Source organism: Apodemus sylvaticus, chromosome 3 (genome assembly GCF_947179515.1).
Source record: "Apodemus sylvaticus chromosome 3, mApoSyl1.1, whole genome shotgun sequence".
Lineage (NCBI taxonomy): Eukaryota > Metazoa > Chordata > Mammalia > Rodentia > Muridae > Apodemus > Apodemus sylvaticus.
In genome coordinates, this window is record NC_067474.1 from 150,280,447 (window position 1) to 150,302,060 (window position 21,614).

At 51.5% G+C, this 21,614-nt stretch overlaps 1 protein-coding gene across 1 annotated transcript in view; it reads right to left on the reverse strand.

The window, feature by feature from the left end:
• Window positions 1-21,614, reverse strand: part of Ephb2 (EPH receptor B2) — a 180,867-nt gene that overhangs the window by 107,785 nt on the left and 51,468 nt on the right. Inside the window, exons 2-3 of the mRNA XM_052177791.1 lie at window positions 11,788-11,852; window positions 8,098-8,782 (exon numbers count right to left, since the gene is read on the reverse strand). Of these exons, the coding sequence (XP_052033751.1) occupies window positions 8,098-8,782; window positions 11,788-11,852 (750 nt within the window). The remainder of the gene's footprint in view (window positions 1-8,097; window positions 8,783-11,787; window positions 11,853-21,614) is intronic.

Genomic DNA, 21,614 nt, shown 5'->3' on the forward strand with positions numbered 1-21,614 from the left:
ACTGGGTAAATATTGGTACTGCTAGCTGAAGGCATGACGTAGTTTCTCTGGCTATAGGCTAGCCAAGGCAGGGTGTGTGTGTGTGTGTGTGTGTGTGTGCGCGCGCGCGCGCGCGTGCGCGCACAGGGGAGGGGTTCTCTGAGGTCTTGTGACCATCTGGAGTGTTTCCCCCAACCCACGGGACCATTTCCACCCACCACTCTCTGGACTGGAAAAAAATGGTCCTGTAGGGACTACCATGGCCTCCTCCACCTGGGAGTCCTCCTGGCTGCTTTTCCCAGAACTCCCCACATCCTAAACCCTTTATCTCCACCCTCAGCACTCACTTACCCAGGTCTTCCCTTCCCCCAAACCAGGAGCCCCAGGGTCCTGGGGATTCTTGGGCGTGTGGCCCAGACAGTCCAACCAATCACTGAGAACCACTGGCTAAAAAAAATAGAGAGCAGCTAAAGACACCACTGATCTCTGGTTTCCACATGTATGCACAAGTATGCATGGGTTCCAGGACACACACACACACACACACACGTATGCATGGGTTCCAGGACACACACACACACACACACATACACACACACACATACACACACACTCATACGCACACGCACATATACCCTACCAAAAAACAAACAAACAAACAAACAAACAAACAAAAAGCTGGTGTTCTAGGATGGCAGATAGACTAGTGGACCAGAAAGTGGACAGGAAAAGGAAGTACAGGAAGTTGATTGTCCAGGCTCTAAGAATGAGGGCCTGAACAACTTTCAAGTACTGGCCAGGATCCCTGCCCCATCTGATGTGTCCAGGTTTCTCCCCATTCCCTAAAGGCTGGGCTGTGTGGTCCTGGTTTGAACTGAGGTCTGCAGAGGTCACCCATGACCCTACCCTCCTTCCCCCAGCATTCCAACCCCACCCCATCTCCCTAGCCAGGCCAACTAGTGCTTGAGGCTACTGCCTCCCTCCTACGCACCCCTAGACTGACCAGGCTCTTCCTCCAGACGCCTCCAGTCACATGTAGGCCACCGGTCAGTCTCTGAGGGAGAGGCTGAGGCTGAGAGCAGATTTGGAAGAAAACCATCCCAAGGGCCCGAGAGGACCCCTGCTCGCTTCCCCCGTACCTCTCCCCGCCCAACAAGCACAGGATTCTGGGAGTAAAACAGAAAACAAAGCCTCAGTCCTAAAAGCCCCATTGGTGAGCATGAGCACAGACAGGAAGAGCTGCAACTGTCAGGAGGGGGTCAGAGCGGCAAATGCTCCACCGGGTCACCTGGCGATGCCTGTCCAAAGCTGTGAGAAGAGTCCAGCTCAGGGACTTCTCCGCTCTATGCCAGAGGCATCTCCTAAACAAATGCAGACATCGGAGCCAGAAAAGCTTACCTACCTCAAGCATGAACAATGTAGCTAGCCAGGCCCTCCCTAATGGGCACAACACCCTATGCGGTGTTAGTACCCACCTACATGTAATGTGTCTGGAAGAGGGACAGGAATATGAAGACAAAAAACCTCCTAGCTGGGGTGTGTGGTTAGTGGTAGGCGCTGTCCTGGAGGCTGAAGGCCCTGAGTTCCATTCTTATCACTACGGAGCGGATTGGGCTCAGCAGAAGTTCATTTTCGTTGTTTTGCTTTGTTTTTGTTTTTTCCTTTAGAAGATCTGTGAGATCCAGGTGTGGTGGCAAAAGCCTGTAACCCCAGAACGCTGCAGGAGGAAGCAAGAGGATCAGGGGTTCAAGGTCGTCCCCAACTACCTGACGAGTTGGAGGCCAGCCTGAGACCTTTAAAAAAAAAAGCAAAACAAAACCAGAAAACAACCAGATAATTATTTAAATATTAATGATGTGAGTTTTGTGGTGTACACCTGTAATACTGACACTCTGGGGGCTAGGATGATTAACTGTGGGTTTGAGGCTAGCCTGGGTTACATGTATTTACAAAGTGTAAATCCTAGTCCGTGTATATGGAAGGCTCTCCTCCAGACTGTTAGCAAGGGCCCTCCCTACTGAGAGATCATGGGAAGATTTAATTTTCTCCTCTTTGTTTATCAGTAACTTCTAAGATCCTACAAATAACCTAGGGAGTTTCTGTGATAAAGAAGAAAGTTATTGTTTCCTCAAAATCAAAAGCTCATCAGGAAAAAAAAAATCAACACCCGCCCAAGACTGTTTGTAAAATTCCCTAGTTTTAGTTTCTAAAACTGCTAGGTATTTGGCTCTGCAGGGCAGGCCTTCTGTGAGACAGCTTTGCATATGAGAAAACAGAGAGATCAGTGGCTTGTCCATGGTCACATGGTTAGAGGGAGGTTTCAAAGAAGGCCTCGAAAGCCAAAGTCAGGGAGAGGCCAGGGTCTGGGAGGAGCAGCGCTGGGCTTGGCAAGAAGCAGGGAAGCCGTGGGCAAAGTTTAAAAGCTACTAATTCTGAGTCTTGGCGGGAGCCAGCCAACCAACCTGTGTGTGCTGCCCCCGGGAGCAGCTGCCCACCCTGCTCACAGAGGGTGTGCCCAAACATCTACTGTAGGTGACACAGGGACAGACAGGGCTCCCAAAGGCAGCTAGGCTGGAGATCCAACTGGGCGAGGGCTAAGGTGGGGGAGGGGGAGACAGAGGGAAACAGGGAGCTAGAGACAATCCAGAGAAACCTAAGGCCAACCCGATAACATGCCAAAAGTCCAAAAGTCGGAGACAGACTTGTAGCATTGGGTGGGAACTACAGAGAACACCTGCTAGGTCCTGGTGGTGGGGTGGGGAGGAGGAAGAGAAGGGGGAGAAGGAGGAGGAAGAGAAGGGGGGAGAGGAGGAGGAGGAGGAGGAGGAGGAGGAGGAGGAGGAGGAGGAGGAGGAGGAGGAGGAGGAGGAGGAGGCGGCGGCTGAGGACTTCTGTGTAAAGGTCCCCACCTGGTATGTGTGTTCAGGGGTGGGAGCAGATGAGGCACTCAGCATATCAGGAAGAGAGAACACTAGAGGTAAGTTGGATCTGAGGCTCGGAGACCACAGAGCCCTAGGAGAGCCTTGAATGTGTCTGAACACAAATGAATAAACTTAAAACATCTTACAATCTTGAGATTTGTTTTGTTTGTTTGTTCGTCTTTAGTAACTTAATTACACAGTTTCACTTGAAGATGGTGACATTGTATCACTGTGTTAAAAGGCTGCACCAGCCCACCAGGCGGCAGTGGCACCAAGAGAAGTGGGCCATGCTTCTGTCCAAGATGGCTGGCAGAGCACTCCATCACCCCACAGGGCCACACTGTGGGGTCCGTATTCACATAGGACCCTCCATCCTCGCTTCTCGCCCTCAATCTAACGCCAGAATCACTTCCTCATGGATGGCTTCTTCTCAGTGCCTCACCGCCCCTCCTGGATGGAGCTCACCACAGGCAGGTCTACACTCCTCATACTTCTCTGTGGAACTCACTCTGTAGGCCAGGCTGCTTTGAACACAAGATCCACCTGCCTCTGCCTCCCAAGTGCTGGGATAAAAGCTGTATGCCATCATGCCGGTCAACTCAGAGACGATCATAAACTTCTGGTCCCCTGCCCCATCTTCCTGAGTGCTGGATTTTGAGGTATGCCCTACTATGATCAGTCTGGGGACTCAGTACACACTAGGTAAATGCTCTTCCATCATTCCCAGCCCTCAACATCAGAGTTTTTCTAGTACTCTCAGTTCGGGATGGTCTTCCCGGGTTCTCTTGGGAAGACTCGCAGCAGCTCAAGCAACACCTGCAGAGCCTACTTGGGGCCAGGTGTTTTGTAGACCTCCGCCGCCATCCGGGATCTCTGCTGTCCTCCTTCCCAACTGACTAATCTGTTCACTAACGTTTCCCTTTCCCTTTCCTCTTCCCCTCATCTTCCTAGCCTGACTACGTTCTAGCTAAGTGCTGGGAAGATGTAGCGGTTGAAATGCTGTTGGGGTCCGTGTGGCTCCCTTCTGCATGGCCCAGGTGACTGGTATGCACTTGACCCACAGTAGGTTCGTAGCCCACCTTTGTTTGCTAAAGGGCTATATGGTATACAGAGAGTGCTTGGTAACCGACGGCTGGCTTCCTCAGTGTGCACTGCATACAACAGACGCCGGAGAAAGACTGAGCCTATTGAGCTCTTAGTTTTATAAGGCACTCGATGCTACTAGAGTAATAGATTTCCTTTGTTAGATACCATGTACACCCTGGGGCTGTGACACCACCTCATGAGAAGCTACCTATTGCCCACCTGCCAGGAAGACAGCATCTAGCCTCATCTTCTCAGATCAATGTGAGGGAAAAGGGGGAGAGATTTTTCTCTTCCCATATCCTGTTTGGCCAATGGGAGGATCTTCTCTGAGTCCCTGCCTGCTCTCTATCAAGGTTCTTAGGGTGGGGGCGGGGCTAGGTTTGTGCTTCTTTTCTCAACGTCCTGGCAGCCCCAGTATGTTCTAGCCACTTGCTGTGGATATCTATCGTCCAAGTCTCTCTATGTGCTATCTAGCCCCTTGCGTGTCTGAGCAGTCTTAGGACAGAGCCACGTGACCAGGGGGAGAGACTGGAGCCAAACCTGGACACCTGTGTTTTCAGTAATTTGCCAGCTGTTTCTGGTCCACAAGAGAAGCCAACAGTCCTTGAAGTAAAGAATGAGCCAACACTGGCTCACCACTCCACTGTGAGCCACCCGGCCCCTCCTACTGCACCGCAGGTGGCGGCCACATCTACAGGCTAACCTAATGGGCCAGCTCCACACCAGTTCGGAGATCCTGTCCTAAAGGATGTTTCCATACCTGAGGTTGTCCTCTGGCCTGAACATTTATCATACACACTCATGTGCATTGGTATACACACACACACACACACACACACACACACATGCATGCTAATGCTACTTTTGTCTTGGGTCCTTTCTCTGGGTGAGTCTATATGCACATGAGAGGCTGGGTGGCAACCTCAGGAGGGATCAAAGCAGAAGACAGTAAGAGATGACTCTGCAGTCGTAGCTTGTGGCAGGCAGAGGTCACAGCTGGATTACTTCTGTCCCTCAGAAACCACTTAGTAATCACTGCTAACTGCAGCCTACTAAGTCTTGGGAGGTTCTGCTAAGCAGCAACAGATAAGTGAAGGTATCTCCTTGGCTGAGCACCCTCAGAGGACAGTTCCCCCCATAGCCCCCTGAACCCTTCAGTCCTGCCTAGACCATCCAGGCCTGCAAAGGGCCCAGTTGACTCATGTCCTTGGGGCTTTATCCATGCAGATCCTTCCTCCTTTGGAAGTTTTGGGTCCCCAATATATCTCTCTTCTCAGACTCATCTCTGACATCATGGCCTCTAGGACACCTCCTATCATTTCCTAACGCTTCCACCTGCATAAGCAGTACAATGAAATCAAGAGCTGGGCCTCTGTCTCCAGACTTTGTTCATAACAAGTCTGTTCCCTCCAAGAACTGTGAACCCAGAGCTGAAGCTGCATCCCCCGCCCCCTGCATCGCCCGAGGCTCAACACAAGGTCTGGGAGAGTTTGATGAATGAATAAACAACCACCATGAGCAATTGATTTCTGGGTTTCAGGTTCTGTATCCCTGCCCCCATCTCTGCTGTCATCCAAGGCTGTGTTCTTTCCAAGAGTGTAAAACTGAACTTGTGTGCTGGGGATATAACTCAGTTGCAGAGGCCTCTTTTAGCATATGTGAGACCCTGGCTCAACCTAAATATCTTAAGAATAAACAAATAAAAATATTTTTTTAAAAAGATACAACAGGGGGCTGGAGAGGTGGCTTAGTGGTTAAGAGCACTAGCTGCTCATGCAGAGGACCTAGTTCAGTTCCCAGCACCCACTAGGCTGTTCACAACTGTAACTCTTAATTCTGGGGGATCTGGTGCCCTCTTCTGGACTCTTCGGGTATTAGGCACACATACAGTGCATAGACAAACATGCAGGCAAAACACCCATACATACAAAGAAAAACAATAATGCAACAGAATGTGTTGCCTTACACACACACACACACACACACACACACACACACACATACACGGAGAAAGGTCCTTTCCCCAACTTCTCCATTTCTTAACCTGACTTCCAATTGTGCTGGTAGACCTGACTCCTTATTTGACCTGCTTTTATATCCCATCACTGTCTTGGGGAATCACCCATTGGCTTCACCCTTTGTCACTTAGCACTGTGACATCCAAGCACACACAGCAACCATCTCTGAGACTGCTGTGGTTGTTTCCCAAAAAAATAAACCCTTGCCTTCATCCTTAAGTAGACATTTGGTCCTGGTTCTTCCTCTTGGGTCCATGCTCCCAGAAATCAGACTCAGACTCAAATATATGACCTTGACTGTATAACTAGTTAGACTCTTCTCTGACTAGATTCTAACTTATTATAACCCATTTACTCTAATTGGCATTCTGCCATGTGGCTAGTTAACTATGCTCAGGCACTAAGCGTTTGTCTTGTCACATCTTCCCAGGTGAATCTACCACGCCTGCCTCTGTCCCTGAATACTTTCTGCCTCCCAGATGACCCACCTTCTATTCTACCCTTTCCTATAGGCCATAGTGTTTTTTGATTGACAGGTGATGCATCCATATAATACAAAAAATATTCTCTCTACAATCCTTCTTACCCCTCCAGGATCAAGAGAACACTACCTAACTGGGTGTGGGCAGGCAGATCTCTGAGTTCAAGGCCAACGTGGCCTACAGAAAGACCAGGACAGCCAGAGCTACAGAGAGGAAGACGAAAGGCAGGAAAGGCTGGAGGGGAAGCTTAGAAAGGGTGGTTTTTTTACCAGAGGCTCCTATTTGCGTTTCCAGGGAAACATCCCCTGGTTTTACACAATCTAAACTCTCCTCAGCCTGGCATGTGGGACATCCCAGGCCTCCAACACAACCTCATATTCCAGTGGGAAATGACACAGTAGGCTCCCATCTCCCATATAACAACCACTGAGCACAGCCTGGCTTTGCACACACAATCAAATTTAGTGGACATCTGTTATGCACTTCCTACGCCAGAATCAATGATTCGGCATTTTACATATCTCAAGTTCTTGACTTTCCACACGGTCGTCCTAGGAAAGACGGCTTTGCACTTGGGTCACTGGGATAAGAAGGGGCAGGGCCACAATTGGAAGCAGGTTGGAACTGCCTTTGCAGCCTTCTTACCACCCTGAGGTACCCTCCTGCCAACTTCTTACGCTTGTAGACCATCTTAATGATTCTTTGTCCTATGTAAGCATCGCCTGCATTGTTGTTTATGACCACGCTTCCCTAGATGAAACAGCAGCTCCTGGTGGTTCCAAGGACAGCATTTGGAGCCATATTGCCTGAGTGAGACTCTTGTATCTCCTGATAACTGTGTGACCTTCTGAGCCTCAACTCCCTTCTCAGAAAGCAGTACTTGCCCTCAACGATTTCATGTGACTTGTGTCCTATGCATGTTTGATATGTGGTAAAAATAGTTCACCCTGAGGCCTTGGCCACCAAGGTGTCAGTCCCAGTTTCTGAATGGCAGGTGGCCAGGGACCTACGCTGGCCTTTGGAATGAGCAGAGAGCAGAAGGGGTGTGTTGTTTCAGGTAGCCGTATTGGGTTCTGTTTGCAGCCCCCACAATCTCCCCCTCAGGTTGTTGTGATGATGGTAATATTCTAAACCGTGGCTCCTCCATCACTGAGCCCCCAGAGGAAGGATCTCAAACTGACCCGTCATGGCCATGCAGCGTGGAGGAGAAATAGCATTATTGTCCTGTTGCTTCAGCTCAGCCTGGCCTGTACAGACCAGTACAAGCTCATTGGGTGCTTATATCTAAGAGTCATTCATCATAATTTATTTCTTTTCTTACAAACCCCATCACTTCCACAAATAAACAAGGGGAAAAAAACACCATTTACCATACTGAGTAATCATACAATAACTAAAACAAGGTTCCTGTATTCTCTTAGTGCGCAGGACATCGGTATACCTGTTCTATAAACACAAACCATTATCCAGGAAGTGCTAGAGTGGGCCAAGGAAAGCATCAGGGTTACCCCACACCTCCAGCCTTGCCAGTCAGAGCCCAGCTGCCAGGCCAAGGCTGCAGCCAGATCTATCCACCATACATCTGTGGGGCCCCGCCCCGCTGCCCCTTACCTCGGCAGACCGTTCCATTCTCCACAGCCTCGAAGCCCGCCTTGCACATGCAGCGACCGATGGGCACCAGCCACTCGCCGTCCCCGTTACAGTAGAGTTTGATGGGCACATCCACTTCTTCAGCATTGGCAATGCAGCTGCCCCGAGCAGCCACCAGTGAGGTGCTCTCAGCCCCCGACAGTGTCTCCTGAAAGATGGCACCATTCTGGATGACTCGGGGACACTTCCGGTAGAAGACCCGCACAGCAATGAGGGACATACAGCCGCCGTAGTCCTGGAAGGCCAGGTAGAATCCGTTGCGGGACACGGGACCGAAGCTTCGCACCTCAGTGTTGATTTTCATGACGCGGCCACCCAGGTCCACCTGGGAGAAGCTCTCATCAGCCGCGATGGTGTCCACCTTCACCCACGGATTCTCCATCCAATTGGGAAAGGTCTTGGTGGCTAAGTCAAAATCAGCCTCATAGTAGTAGAGGTTGAAGGTCTCCTTGCAGGAGCCGGGCACGCTGGGAATGCTGCTACAGTCACGCACCGAGAACTTCATCTCCACGTGGATGCGGTGGGCGCCGCGGCGCCGGATGAATTTGGTCCGCAGCCAGTTGTTCTGGCTTGTCTCAAAGACATTGCACACCTGGTATGTACGGATAGTGTTCATGTTCTCATCGTAGCCGCTCACCTCTTCCCACTGTGGGAGAAACGCTAGTCAGATGGGGGAGGTGGTACTCAGCCACAGTGGAAAATACCAAATACCGTCTGAAGTGGCTAGGGGAGGGGGAGGGGCATGAAGACTCTGATGATGGAGAGGCGTTCCATCTGATGGAGGAGTCACAGTCTTGATGAGAAATTCTCAGTCTATGAGTACCATGCCAATCTGATGGTCTAAAGGCACATACCCTACTCTTGGTATTCCCTAGTCTTCATGGGATATGTGACTCTGACTGTCAGGGGTGCACTCATCTGACAAAGGATCACACAGACTGTGGCCTCAGGATGATCTAAAACGTAGGATGTTGGAAAGGACCTGCACTTTCTGATACAAGATATTGTCTTTGCCCCTTGGAAACTCCCAATCTGACAGAGGAAGATGGCACATGCCCTCACTGATCTAGGGTGATGGGAAGCCTGGGGACTGTCCCTAGGACAGCAGCTTCTCTTGGGGATTTGCACCCATTGGAATTTCTGGGAACTGGTGTTTCCTGGTACCTGGAAGGAGCTACCCACCCTCTCTGTTTGAAGAAGCTGCTCAGATACTTCGTTGAGTCCCTTCCTGAGCCATAGCCAACCAGACAGACCCTCTAAGTCTCTGTGCTGTGTGGGCTGGGCTGGATTGCCTGAGAACAGATAGAAAGAGCGTGGAGCCCTGTTCTACTTCTGCAGAACTCAGGCTGAGCCTCTGTCCAATTCTGTGCCTCTCTCAAGTGCCCTTTGTTAACCCCCGCCCCATGGTCCTAAAGATGGAACCTGGGGCTCGCACATGCTCCACAAGCACTCTACCAATGAGCTACACTGGGCTCTGCCCAGCCCTCAAACACCCTTGATACTCTGAGCCTGTTACAGCAGCTGTCCGAAGCCTCCTGTGTTTGTGCTCACTGACTCTCCCCGGGGACAAGAAACACTTGCTTCCTTGGTCTGATCTCCTCAGTGGGTGGGAGTGCCTACTGAGAGCTGCTTCCTCTGTGCCCGCCCAGGCTAGGGCTGAGGCTAGAGCCTTCATGGGCTTCATTCCTCGTCAAGATCCTCACACATACCATGTGAGCGTGACTTTGCAGCCAGGGAGATGAGACTAAACAGGTGAGGTCACGTGACTCAAGTCATAGCACCCTGGCCCTGTGCACAGGCTTACCCATATGGCTTCCGAACAAGCACACTTGACTTGTTGCACATGCTTGGGCAATTCCTCTCTCCTCTCTGAGCCTTGATTTCCCCATTTGCTAAATATGGCTGACCGGCAGATGATCACGGAGATGTCGGTGGCTGACCATGCCGTGCTGGGCTTGGGGAGAGCTAGATGTGGTGAAAGGTGCTTTGTACGTGGAGAAAGCAGAGCCTGCAAGGTCTGGCCTCTGCCTCAGTGGCGACTCTGAAGCTCCCTACATCACATTTAATTTTTTTTTCTTTCTGGTGGCACCATGTGACAAAGTCAGCCCCTTGTTACAACCGCTGCTCTTCCTCAGAACTTAATTAGAGCACTTAATTAGAGCACTCTGCCTTTCTCCCCTCTCTCTAATTAACATGCGGAGGCCCTGCAGCCCAAACACCCCAAATAATTGCGTCCGGGGGCCCTGCAGCCCAGCCTGGCCTCATTACTGGCAGGGTGGGGCTGTGGGCCCAGCAGCCTTCGCAGATGGAAAATTGGTGACAAGAAAGAGCCACAGAAAGAAGAGTGACCCTGGGGCCCTGCCTATTGAGAGCGAGGTCTGAGGGGGGAGTATGGATCCCTAGGGCTGCAGCTGAGTCCCCTTAGAGGACTGGAGTGGGAAGGGGGGATGGGCTGTAGAGTCTGGGGTCTCCCCAGAGACCCCAGGATAGGTGGAGGGATTATTAAAATTGATGATGCTGACACTGATAATGGTGATGATTACTATAGCTATTCTCTATTGGGAGCTAACCCATGCCAGCCTCAGTGTTAGACGCTTTGGAGGAACCTTACTGTAACAGTGGGGAAGACCACCGCTTCACAGGTGAAGAAACCAGAGTCACAGAGGCCAAGGGACTACACGTGGTCTCAGGAAACAGGAGGAGCTGAGGCAGTGCTAGGGAGAGAGAAGGACCGTCCAGTCTCATCTTTCCCTCAGGATACTGGGGCACAGACGTGGGCTTAGATCCTATCCAAAGGATGCAATAAGAGCTCTGGGATAGACTGGCGATGGAGCTGAGTCGCTACAGTGCTTGTCTCACATGCAGGAGACTCGGGTCCCATGCCTAACACTGGACATACTTAATCATGGTGGTGCCCACCTGTGATCACGACATCTAAGAAATGGAGGCAGGAGGATCAGAGAAGTTCAATGTTACATCCTTAGCTACACAGCTACTTTGCAGCTAGCCTGTGATACAGGAGACCCTTTCTCAAAACAAACATAAAAGAACCCAGAGATGTATATACCCAGGGGATCTTGTCTTATGGGGATTCAAAGTTGGGGTGGTGAGAACTTGGTCCTTAATATAAACCTGAGCCCCAGCTGTGTGTGTGTGAGGTAACATCTCAGTGGTAGAATGTTTGTATGTGGCCCCAGGTCTGATCCCCAAGTACCCAAAAACCAAATCACACCAAGCAACCCTGAGCCTTCCATTAGGAGTTATCAGGCCCTGGCAGGTGGCTCTCTCTCTCCAAGCTTCAATATTGGAGATGGCATGTAAAAGGTATTTACTTGGTGTGGTCTCTGACCCAGAACAGAATCTCAAAGGAAATACTTCCCTCTTCTGAAATGGGCATGCCATGTGAATACCTACTTCTCAGCCTCCCCAAGGGAAATTCTACAGGATAAAGGCCAAAGTACCCGCCCCCCGCTGTTGTCATGGAAACGGGTACTCCATCAAGGGTAGGTAGGGATGGGGAGGGTGAGATGTGAGAAGCCCGGCCCTTAAGAGAGGAAAAGGCCTGGGATATGAGGGGACATCCAGGGTATCAGTACACTCTGGGGCTTGCCGCGGAGCCAGCCAAGCAGGATTTGAGGGACCAGAACTCACCCCTGATGGGGGATGAACCATCCAGCCCAGCTCAGCCGTCGCTGTAGTAGAGTCCATCAGGGTTTCTGTGGGAAGAGCAGAGAGTCACCACCCTGTGCTATCAGCCACTCTGCGAACCCTGGGGTTGCGCCCTTCAGGGTTTGTTCTCACAGAGCGTCCTCTAATCCTCCAGACCACTTGTTCTGCAAACCCAGCCTCTCTGCTCCAAACTCCCTGATACTTCAAGAGCCTAGCCAACCGTGGAAGTCCACCTCTGTTATGACCCTGTCTCTGTGGTCATTCCCACCCCCCAACCCCCAACTAATCACATCTTATCAACCTAAGAACTATCTTGCCCTTCCTTTCCTGGTGTGGTGTTTTGTTGTTGTTGTTGTTATTTTGGGTTGTTTGTTTGAATGTTTTCTAGACAAGATTTCTCATGTAGCCCTTGTCCTGGAATTTGCTCTATAGACCAGGCTGGTCTTGAACTCAGAGATCCACCTGCTCTGCCTCCCAAGTGCTGGGATTAAAGGTGTGTTCTGCCACCGCTAGGGTCTTAATCTAGAGTTCTCTCCCTTGGGTTACAGAGATCTACCACCAATCCCTCAAAATTTTATGTCAAAATTCAAGAGTCTATTTGCTTTTCAACTTGTATCAAATTCTCAAACACTGGAATGCCAGTCTTGGAAGGAATCCCTCTTCAACCTCTGGGGACCCATCAATTGCCTTAATGGCCTCTGGACACATGCTCTGTAGGAACCCTCCCTCTTCTTCAGCAACTAGGAAACACTCCTTATACGATGTCCCCATCCTTGGACTCCCTCATCCGGTCCTCGGCCAACTCTACCCCAGGAGCAAATCCCAAAGAGGATGCTAAGAGTAGGCATCAGAGTGTGCTTGCCATTTGTCCTCTGGGGTTCCAGAGACTAAACCAGTGTCAAAACCAGCAACTGGTGGGAAGAAGCCATACAGCTTAAAATGAAGGAATCCCAGGGGCTCTGGAGATCCTGCTAATCCCAGCCAGGGTCAGAAGCCCTCCCTCATAGACCTTTCCTAACAAAAGGCTCTCATAACAGAACTGAACATTTCATGGATTGCATGGATTGACACGGATGCTCTCAACCATTCGTTCAACAGATATCTCTCAATGTCCGTCTTGTACCAGGCACTGGCCTGGGTACTCCAAGAAAGAAAAAGAGGACCTGAGTTCAACCTCTGGACCCTACAAGAAGGCAGAAGCAAAGAGCTGACTCCATAAAATTGTCCTCTAACATTTACACGCGTGTAGTGCCATGGGTCCACCCGATCATGTACACCCATGTACACACATATACTAATAATACATAATTATTTTTTTTAAAAAAAATCACCCAACTATGGAGCAGCTCATAGCCTGGAGGCAGAGGGAATGGGCAGAGAGGTCTAGAAGCTCACAGCTCCATACCACCTAGGATAGGAGGCATACTTCAATTCTGTGCCTGGTATAGGCAGCATTATTCAATACCCACATTATGTGGCCATGTCTGTAACCACTGCAGGCATCACTAATCGATCTCTGCACTCTACTCTGGCCACTACTTACTTCTTCCATAGCATTCCAGGAAATGAAAATCAGACCATTTGTGATGCTTGCCTGGTCTTGCCCAGTTGCCTCATTTTAGAAAGAGGGGATCTGGAGCATAGGCAGAAGGCACTTCCTAGAGACCCTACAGGAGACACCCAGGTGTCTTGAAACAACTAGTCCTTTGGCCTATGCTAGATGCGCCAGGGCCAGGAGAGTGTCCAGATTGCAGAGACTATGCGATGAGAACGGAGGCAATGAGGGTGTGAACTATGACAGGGAGGTGTTGATAGAGGGCGGGAAAGGGAGGGGTGTCTAGGCAGAGGTGACCCCAGCCAGACCTCTGAGCTGACAAGAGAAGCTGCAGAAGAGCGTCATGACCGCCTGGGGCTTGAGTGTGTGGTCACTGTGTCCTTTTGCGCTTGAGAGGGGGTAATGGGGAGGGGGTGCCAGGGACAGTGGGAGCCAGTGCCAAGGGCATCCTTTTGATGGCAAATTGGGGGGAAGTTCCATTGTGCAGCTTTGGAGCTGAAAGAAGGTTCCTTTTCACACTCGGAATGCTACAGATTCTTCTTCCTGGAGAGAACAAGGGCTGAACTTTTAACCTGTTTTCTCTCATCGGACTCAGCCAGAGACGCGCCAAGCTGGGCTCTCAGCCTGGGCCCTGCAAGCAGCTGCTGGGGGCAGGGAGAGGGGAGCCTCTCCTGGGACATGGTGGGGTCGGATGGGAGGCCAGCCCACCAAGCAGGTGGCCCCACCCCTTGGCTAGATTCCTGGGCTGACCCCCCAAGGAAAAAGCACTAGAAGGTTCTATGGCTTAGAGGAGGCGGGGCTGGGAAGTGATGCAGGAACACTGGGACCCAGGGGGTAGAAATGACACACCGCAAGGCACACTGTAAAATCAGGGCTTAAATCAGGCTCCCCAAGAAGTCCTGGACTCTGTCTTCCTCCCACCACACCTATCCACACACTGGCCATGCTGGCTGGAGAACAGCACGAGGAAGAAGGAAGAAGCAGCGCTTCCCAGGAAAGAACCAGGAGGGATGAGAGACACAGGAAGTGGGGTCTCAACTCTGTTCTCCCCTCCTCTATGCTTTGCCTTAAGTTTCCTGGAAACTGTGGTCCCCTGAGCTTTGGCAGGAGGAGGCAAAGGGCTGACCGCCCCCAAAGCCACCCTGGCCTTTTAACTCTCACGCCTCCTTTCCCTTTGTCTGTGAAAGGGGGCTGAACAGGGCAGGGACTGCGACTTCTTCCCATTTTGGTTTTTGTGTGACAGGATCTGGTTCGTCCTGGCTGATTTCGAACTCAATACGGGACCAGCAAGGAGGCTCAGTGGGGAAATGTACTCGCCACCAAGCCTGCCGATCATCTGAGTCTGATCCCCAGGACCACATGACAGGAGGAGAAAATCGACTTCTGCGAGAAGTTGTCCTCTGACTCTCTTATGTATATCATGGTGTGTGTGTGTGTGTGTGTGTGTGTGTGTGTGTATCACATGCTCACTAAATAAAAAACAATTAATGTAATATATGAAAAAAAAGAAGAACTCACGATATTGTTCAGGCTGGCCTAGAATTTACAGCAATGCTCCTGCCTCTGACTCCTGAGTACTAGGAATCCAGGTGAATACACCAGCATGCTTAGTCTTACCTCAATTTTAACACAGATTTTCTGTCTTGCTGGCCTTGCAATCAATCTCTCTCCTTCCCCCTCCCCCATCCTCTCTCTCTCTCTCTCAGGTTGAACCCAGGGTTTTAAACACACTAGGTAAGCGTTCTGCTGCTAAGTTACCTCCCCAGCCTAATACGCTTTTGCAGTAATTTCCCAGGCTGGCCGTGAACTTGAACCCCTGTCTTGGGCTCCCAAGGAGCTTGAATTATAGGCGCCAGGAACTAAACCCTGTTAAACTTGGGTCTTTCAAAGTTCCATTTTCCTCACCGAATTCCTTCCGGGTATAGACAGAGAGTAACCACAAGGGGAGTATATCAGTAGAGTCCACACACAGTAGGTCCTCCCTAAGCGCTGGCCACTGCCTCAGGTGTAGCATGGGGGTTTCCACAGCCATCCAGTGCCATGTATGCTCACCTCAGAGGCTGGCCTCTTAGAAACAGAGGGGAGTCCAAAGGCCTCCAGAGCCGTGTGCCTAGCTCTGCAGCCCCAGAGAGGACAACGAAGTTTGCTAACGTCTCACAAGCTCCGGCCCTCACTGGACAGCCATAGCCTCCAAGGACCCCTTCCTGCTCCATCTGCGGCTGCGTCCCCTGGATAGCCTAGCTTCTTTGTTCTACTTAAACCAGTCAGAGAAGCCAGGCTCCATCTCCAGGAAATCTGGAAATCATAGCTCTTGCCTCAGGACACCAACCCTAAATTCTATCCCAGCGCCGCCTCTCGTAACATCCAAACGGCTCTTTAATCCCAAAGTCTGCAAAGGGAGAGAGTGCTGAAGTTCATGGGACAAGGGCAAGGGCATGGGCATGCCTCAATCTCAGCAGGAGTTCAAGGTCATCTTCATCTGCATGATGGACTCCAGGCTAGCCTGAGCTACTAGAGACCCTGTTTCATTCAAAACAACAATAGGCCAGTGAGACAGCTCAGTGGTGAGAGTACTTGCTACCAAGTCTGACACCCTGAATTCAATTCTGGGGGGACCCATATGGTAGAAGGAGATAAACAGTTCCCAAAAGTTGTCCCTTGACCTCCACATATGCGTCATTGTTCTCTCTCTCTCTCTCTCTCTCTCTCTCTCTCTCTCTCTCTCTCTCTCTCTCCTTTCTCATACAAGACAAATAAATGCGATTTAAAAAAAAAACATTAAAAACAAAATAACCAAAAACTCACTCATATCTGCACAATGCCAAGAGATACTGGATATTGCACCATTTCACAAACAGGAAAACTGTGACCAGCAAAGATGCATGGGCTTGCCAGGGTGCCTGTCTATTCCTCTGGTAAGCTGCGCTGGGGGAGCACAGGCTGTGTAGCACACTCGTCCTCAGCCCCTCTCCCTTTTCATCTCCTTCATCTGTCCCCATGATGTCCCCAAGCCAGGTCACCTTTGAGCACAGCCCTCGAACCCGCTCACCCCATGGCTCTCCCACTCGGGGCGTTGAGAGCAACTTTCCTTGTTTGCTGCCCTCTCTCATTAGCCTGGGCACCTCGAAGGGTGGGTGCTGGGTTCCCAGGACCCAGGATGGGGCTTGGTACACAGGAGATCCCTTCACCCCACTTGCTGGAGTCTGCTCCATCAGCTTTGCAAGCTGGAGCCCGTCACGCAGACATGTCTTTGGCCTTCCCACCTCCAACCTGAGCTAGGACGGCTATGATTCATTTACTATTTTCCTTCCAGTTGACTTTTTTTCCCCTTAAGTGCATTTTAAAGAGGAAAAAAAGACCTCATTATTAGAAATGGAAAAATCAGTATCACTGGCATTAGAAGAGGGAAACGAGATGTGAGAACTACAAATCCAAGGTCCGTCTGTGGGTCACCTAACACCACCTCACTGCCCACACTCTTGGGGCCACTGGGTTCCCTCCGTCCTCATCCTCACACACGTGGTGATGACGGCAATCCCTCACACGGAGGGGGGGGGAGCTGTTGCCACTCTACACAGATAATTAATCACTAGGCGGATATGGCGAGGACCACAGCTCAGACCGTGTGAGGTATGCCATGGGTTGTGGGAATGGCTTCCTGGAAGAAGCGAGACCCAATGGAGGCTTGAGAGCCAAGGAGGAGGAGCCAGCCACTTCTGCGTGGAGTGGGGTAGATGGGTGGGTGGGTGGCCTTGCTTTCTGCTGCTATAGTAAAAGACTGACCAAAACCAACCAATTTTGTTTGGCTTACAATCCATCACGGAGGGAAGCCGAGTAGGAACTCAAGGCAGGAACCTGAAAGCAGGAACTGAACACTAAACAAGACCGCGGAGAACCGCTCCTTACTGCCTTGGCCTTTCTCGTAGCATAGGGGTGGCACCACACACAGTGGGCGGGGCCCTCCCACATGAATCACCAATCAAGAAAATGCACCACAAACACACCACCTACAGGCCCATTAGATGGATACAGTCCCTCAACTAAGATTCCCTCTTCCCCAGTATGATCGGGTTTGTGTCCAGCTGATGAAAAGTATGGCAAAGGAACAGGAGGTGGGACACCAGAGGCAGAGGCACGGAGGAGCCGGTGGAGGCGGAGCCAGCTGGGTGACACCGCTTGCGCTGGCGGCTGAGCTCGGAGCTCGGAGTACCGGTCCTGGGTTGGCGCAGGGTTGCGGGCTGAAGGGCAGCAGCTTGCCAAGCCCCTGCGCTGGACCATGCCCAATAGCCCACATCCTCACCTGCTCATCTCCTGCTTGATACAGCTGTTCATCTGCCCCCACATCTCCACTTACCAGGCCTTGACCAACTGAAGTGCCATTAAAAACAAAAAGGTAACAACAAAGGCCCCAAAGGATCTATGGGGAAAGTTAGGTCACACAAACTCTCTGCATCGGGCAAAAACTGGAGCCAAAATGTTCCTCTGGAGAAAATAGGGTCTGGGCCATGGGAGTGGCGCTGGCCCCAGCCCTGCTGTGCCCCACCACTCTGCTTCCTGGAGACTGCACAGAAGAAAGCAATCAGGAGGCCCTGATTGCACAGGCTGGGGAGGCCCGCCGGCCCCTCCGGCTACGTGTGAATGAGCAGTATGCATTTCAGAAATATTTGAGCTAAAAGGAGAGACACACTGAAGTCGTTAGCATCAGGCCGATGGGAGGTGGCTGCGCAGGGGCCCCTGCTCCCAGGCTGGGGTAGATGGATGCCCCCTGCTCTTCAACCCGCCTCATCAACGCTGCCCCGGCCCACATTGGGTTGGAATTCTCTAGGGCCACGCAGAGTCCTCATCTGTATTGGCATGTGTGAGTCTGAGGGACACGAGGTGGGGATGTTCCTTAGGTAATTAGGTATATTGAAGGTTGGCACCATTTCAGGTTCAGGATAAGTTACAGGATCCCTTCCACGGGACTCACTTTACAGATGTGAGGGCTGATGCCAAAGATGGAAAAGCAGCCCCTAGCTTACGAGTCCACTTCTGTCCATCCCCACATCTGTGTTATTTTTAAGATGCCACGGCTGTAGCCACAAAAATGAAACAACACAGAACAAGAAAAATCACTAATGCGCATGTGCGAGTGTTTGCTTTTGTGTGTGTGTGTGTGTGTGTGTGTGTTCTCAAGCTGAGTGAGTAGGAGGGGAAGGAGGCATAGAAGGCCCAGGTAGACCTTTGGCTTCAGCATTTAGTCTCATTACAGGGACGTGGTCTCCTCTCTGGACCTCAGTTTTTGCATCATATAAATGGATCATGTAACATGAATGATGTGATATCTCCAGGATCCCCCATTGCTTTTGAGACAAAGTCTCACCAGAACCTGACTGGCCTTGCGCTGGCTGTGTAGCTTTCTTCGCCCTTCAATCCTTCTGTCTCCCACCTCCCAAGTGTGGGGACCACAGACACGTACCATCACACGTGGTTTTCTGTGCTGTTGAGGATTGAAACAGGTGCTTGGTACATGCTGGGCAAGCGCTATCCTGGTTGAGTCTCATGGTCAGCCCTCTTGAAGCTCATATTTGAGTGAGATCTGTATCTGCCTGTTCACTATAGCCTCAGCACCAAGAGCCTGGCACCGGCGGAGACGCTGTTTCTGCACAGGGCAGTTGGCGGCAAATCTAAAGCCCACATGCCATCACCAAGCCTAAGAGACCGCAGGATAGAGTCCCAGCTCACCTGGCAGTAAACACACCCCACACTCCTGACATCCAGCTAAACTAGTTCCCCCCACAGGCCATCTTTCCCACTCTCAAGGGTCCAGTTATCCTGCTTGCAGAAGACACACGCTACTCAGAGACTTGATGACTTGACTCTTCCAGAATGTTCTCCCTGGAATGCTTGGCCCTTCCTGTTCTGTGAGCTTGGCTCACTCTCCTGCGTCTTCCTGGCAGCTGTCCTTGGCTGTTCCCCCTCTGGCTGGGGTAGGAGCAGAGTCACAGTCATTCAGCGAACGTTGATTCCTGAAGCCTGTGCCAAGGACTTCGATGCGGAGACCGACCCACGGGTCCTTGCCCTGAGGAGCACCCAGACTCGTGCCCGACAGATGAACTCACGGCAGGGAGAAGCAGCGCAGTGGCTGGTCCAGGCTGAAGAACTGGGTCACACACGGCAAAATCAGCTCTGGCTATGGATCCAGGAGAGGTGTCTCAGAGGAAGAAGCATCCACGCTGGGTGGAGAGGGCTCACGGGTGCGACAAGCTGGGGCACTGGACACTGGATAAATGGGTGACCAGCTTGCAGCGGACTCAAGGCTACATCTCACTGTAGTGGAGCCATGCACGGAGAAGCTAAAATGTAGAGGACCTTGAATGCAGTCCCGAGGAGTTTGGATCAGAGCCATGGGCTTCAGAGAGCCATGGAGGACTCCTGGAGTGCAGTGGGCGCTGTGGCCTGTCCTGACACCCACTAGCTAAGAGAGCAACCCTGGCCTAGGGAATGAAGTCAGAGCTGGGATCCAGCTGTGGCAGGAGCTTGAGGCTGAAGATGAATAGCCCCCTGGTAGCTATACCCAGAAGCCTTTGCTCCAGCTCCCTACAGTCCAGTCAGTCAGCCTACCAGGGGCCCCATGTGACATGCACTGCCCTGTACCCTGTTCACAGCTCCTGCTGTACCTGTGTGCATTGGTGGGACTGAGGTGACGTGAATCTAGATGACATTGCACAACCTGGTGAGATGCCAGGCATAGCCCATCAGTGGCTGGGAGCCAGAAGGCTCTTTCCATGGCCAAAATGAGGACTTCTAAGAGGAGGCTGTAAATGCAAGGCCACTAACAGGCTGCTCTCTTTGCTTCCCTGAGCCTTGATTTTTCTCATCTATAAAATGGGGGCGAATAACCCCTCGCTCTAGCCTCTCACTATGGGACTTGAGTGAGAAGATGCTGGGCTCAAAGCCTGTTGGTTTGTTTTCTAACCTCGTTTTTTGAGACAGGGCAGTGCTAGGTAGCCTAGGCTGGCCTTAAACTTGATATGTTGCTGGGTGATCTTCGAACTTGCAATCCTCTGGTTTTAGCCTCCCGAGTGCTAGGGATGCTACCCTGGTTTGCACGGAGCAATGTGCCAAGAACTGGGACATATAGAATCCATAAGGGAGATGGCTAACGCCTGAGGAGGTCACCTCTGGCATTAGTATCATCTCACTGTTATCCCACAGCAAATTTATGGGGAAGCTGAGGCACAGAGCCATCAAAGACGCCTACAAGGTCAACAAGAGGCAAGACAAAACTGGGCCTTTTTTGGTTCAATCCCAGAAGCCACTAGGCCACATTGCCTCAAAAAAGGGATAGGGAATTATGGCTTCTCTCCATCAGTGCCAAGTCTTCTCACACTCTGGAAGCTGGCACTGTCCTTGCCCATGATAGAAATGAGAAGACTGAACTCAGAGAGGCCCAGGGACCTGTCTGCAGTCATACAGCCAGAAAGAAGCAGAGCTGGGATTTGAACCAGGGCCAGCCTGCTCAGCCTTCCAGAGACCTCTCCTCTGTATGGAGGATGGGAGGGCTGTTGGCCAGTTGGGGGACAATGCTAGAGAAACCCTGAGCCAGCTCCTGGAAAGTTCTGATTTCCTAGTGTGAAACCTGCCAGCAGGCATCGCACTGTTTCCCCCGGCATTGCCGGCTTGGCCCTTGGGCTCAAGGAAAGGGGACCCCGCTAATGTAAAATCCGTATGCAGCCCTCTTGCCTGTCACGCTGCTCCTGGCTCTTGCCTGCCTGGAGCATGCTTGTGTTTTCTCAGGCTCGGGTGGAGGAGTCCCCGTGACGCCAGCTCCTGCACCATGTCCCCAGCCTGCCTGCCGCTGGCCTGGGCATCCGCCAGCGCCGGCTGCCCCGGCTGAAATCCAATCCGGCGGGCCAGCCGGGCTACTCACTAACAGCGGGCCGCATTGTGCTGCCCAGGCTTTGGGGGAGTTTGGATTCGCTGCTTAGGGACCCACTTAACCTCCGCCAAGGACAGGATGATGGATGGGGGTCTGGGACGGGGTTGCTGGGGGTGGGGTGGGCGGTAAATGAATACCAGGACTTGCTGAGGAAGGGAAGGAAGGGAGGCAGGGACCGATGGCCTGGACACATTAAGAGTTCTTTTCGTTCCCACAACAACCCCAGGGACGCTCTATTAGGCTGGTTTCATATAGGAAACTTAAATTCCGAGTTAGGTGACTTATCCAGGATCACACAGCAAACCAGAAACCAAATTCCAGGCTCTGAGATTT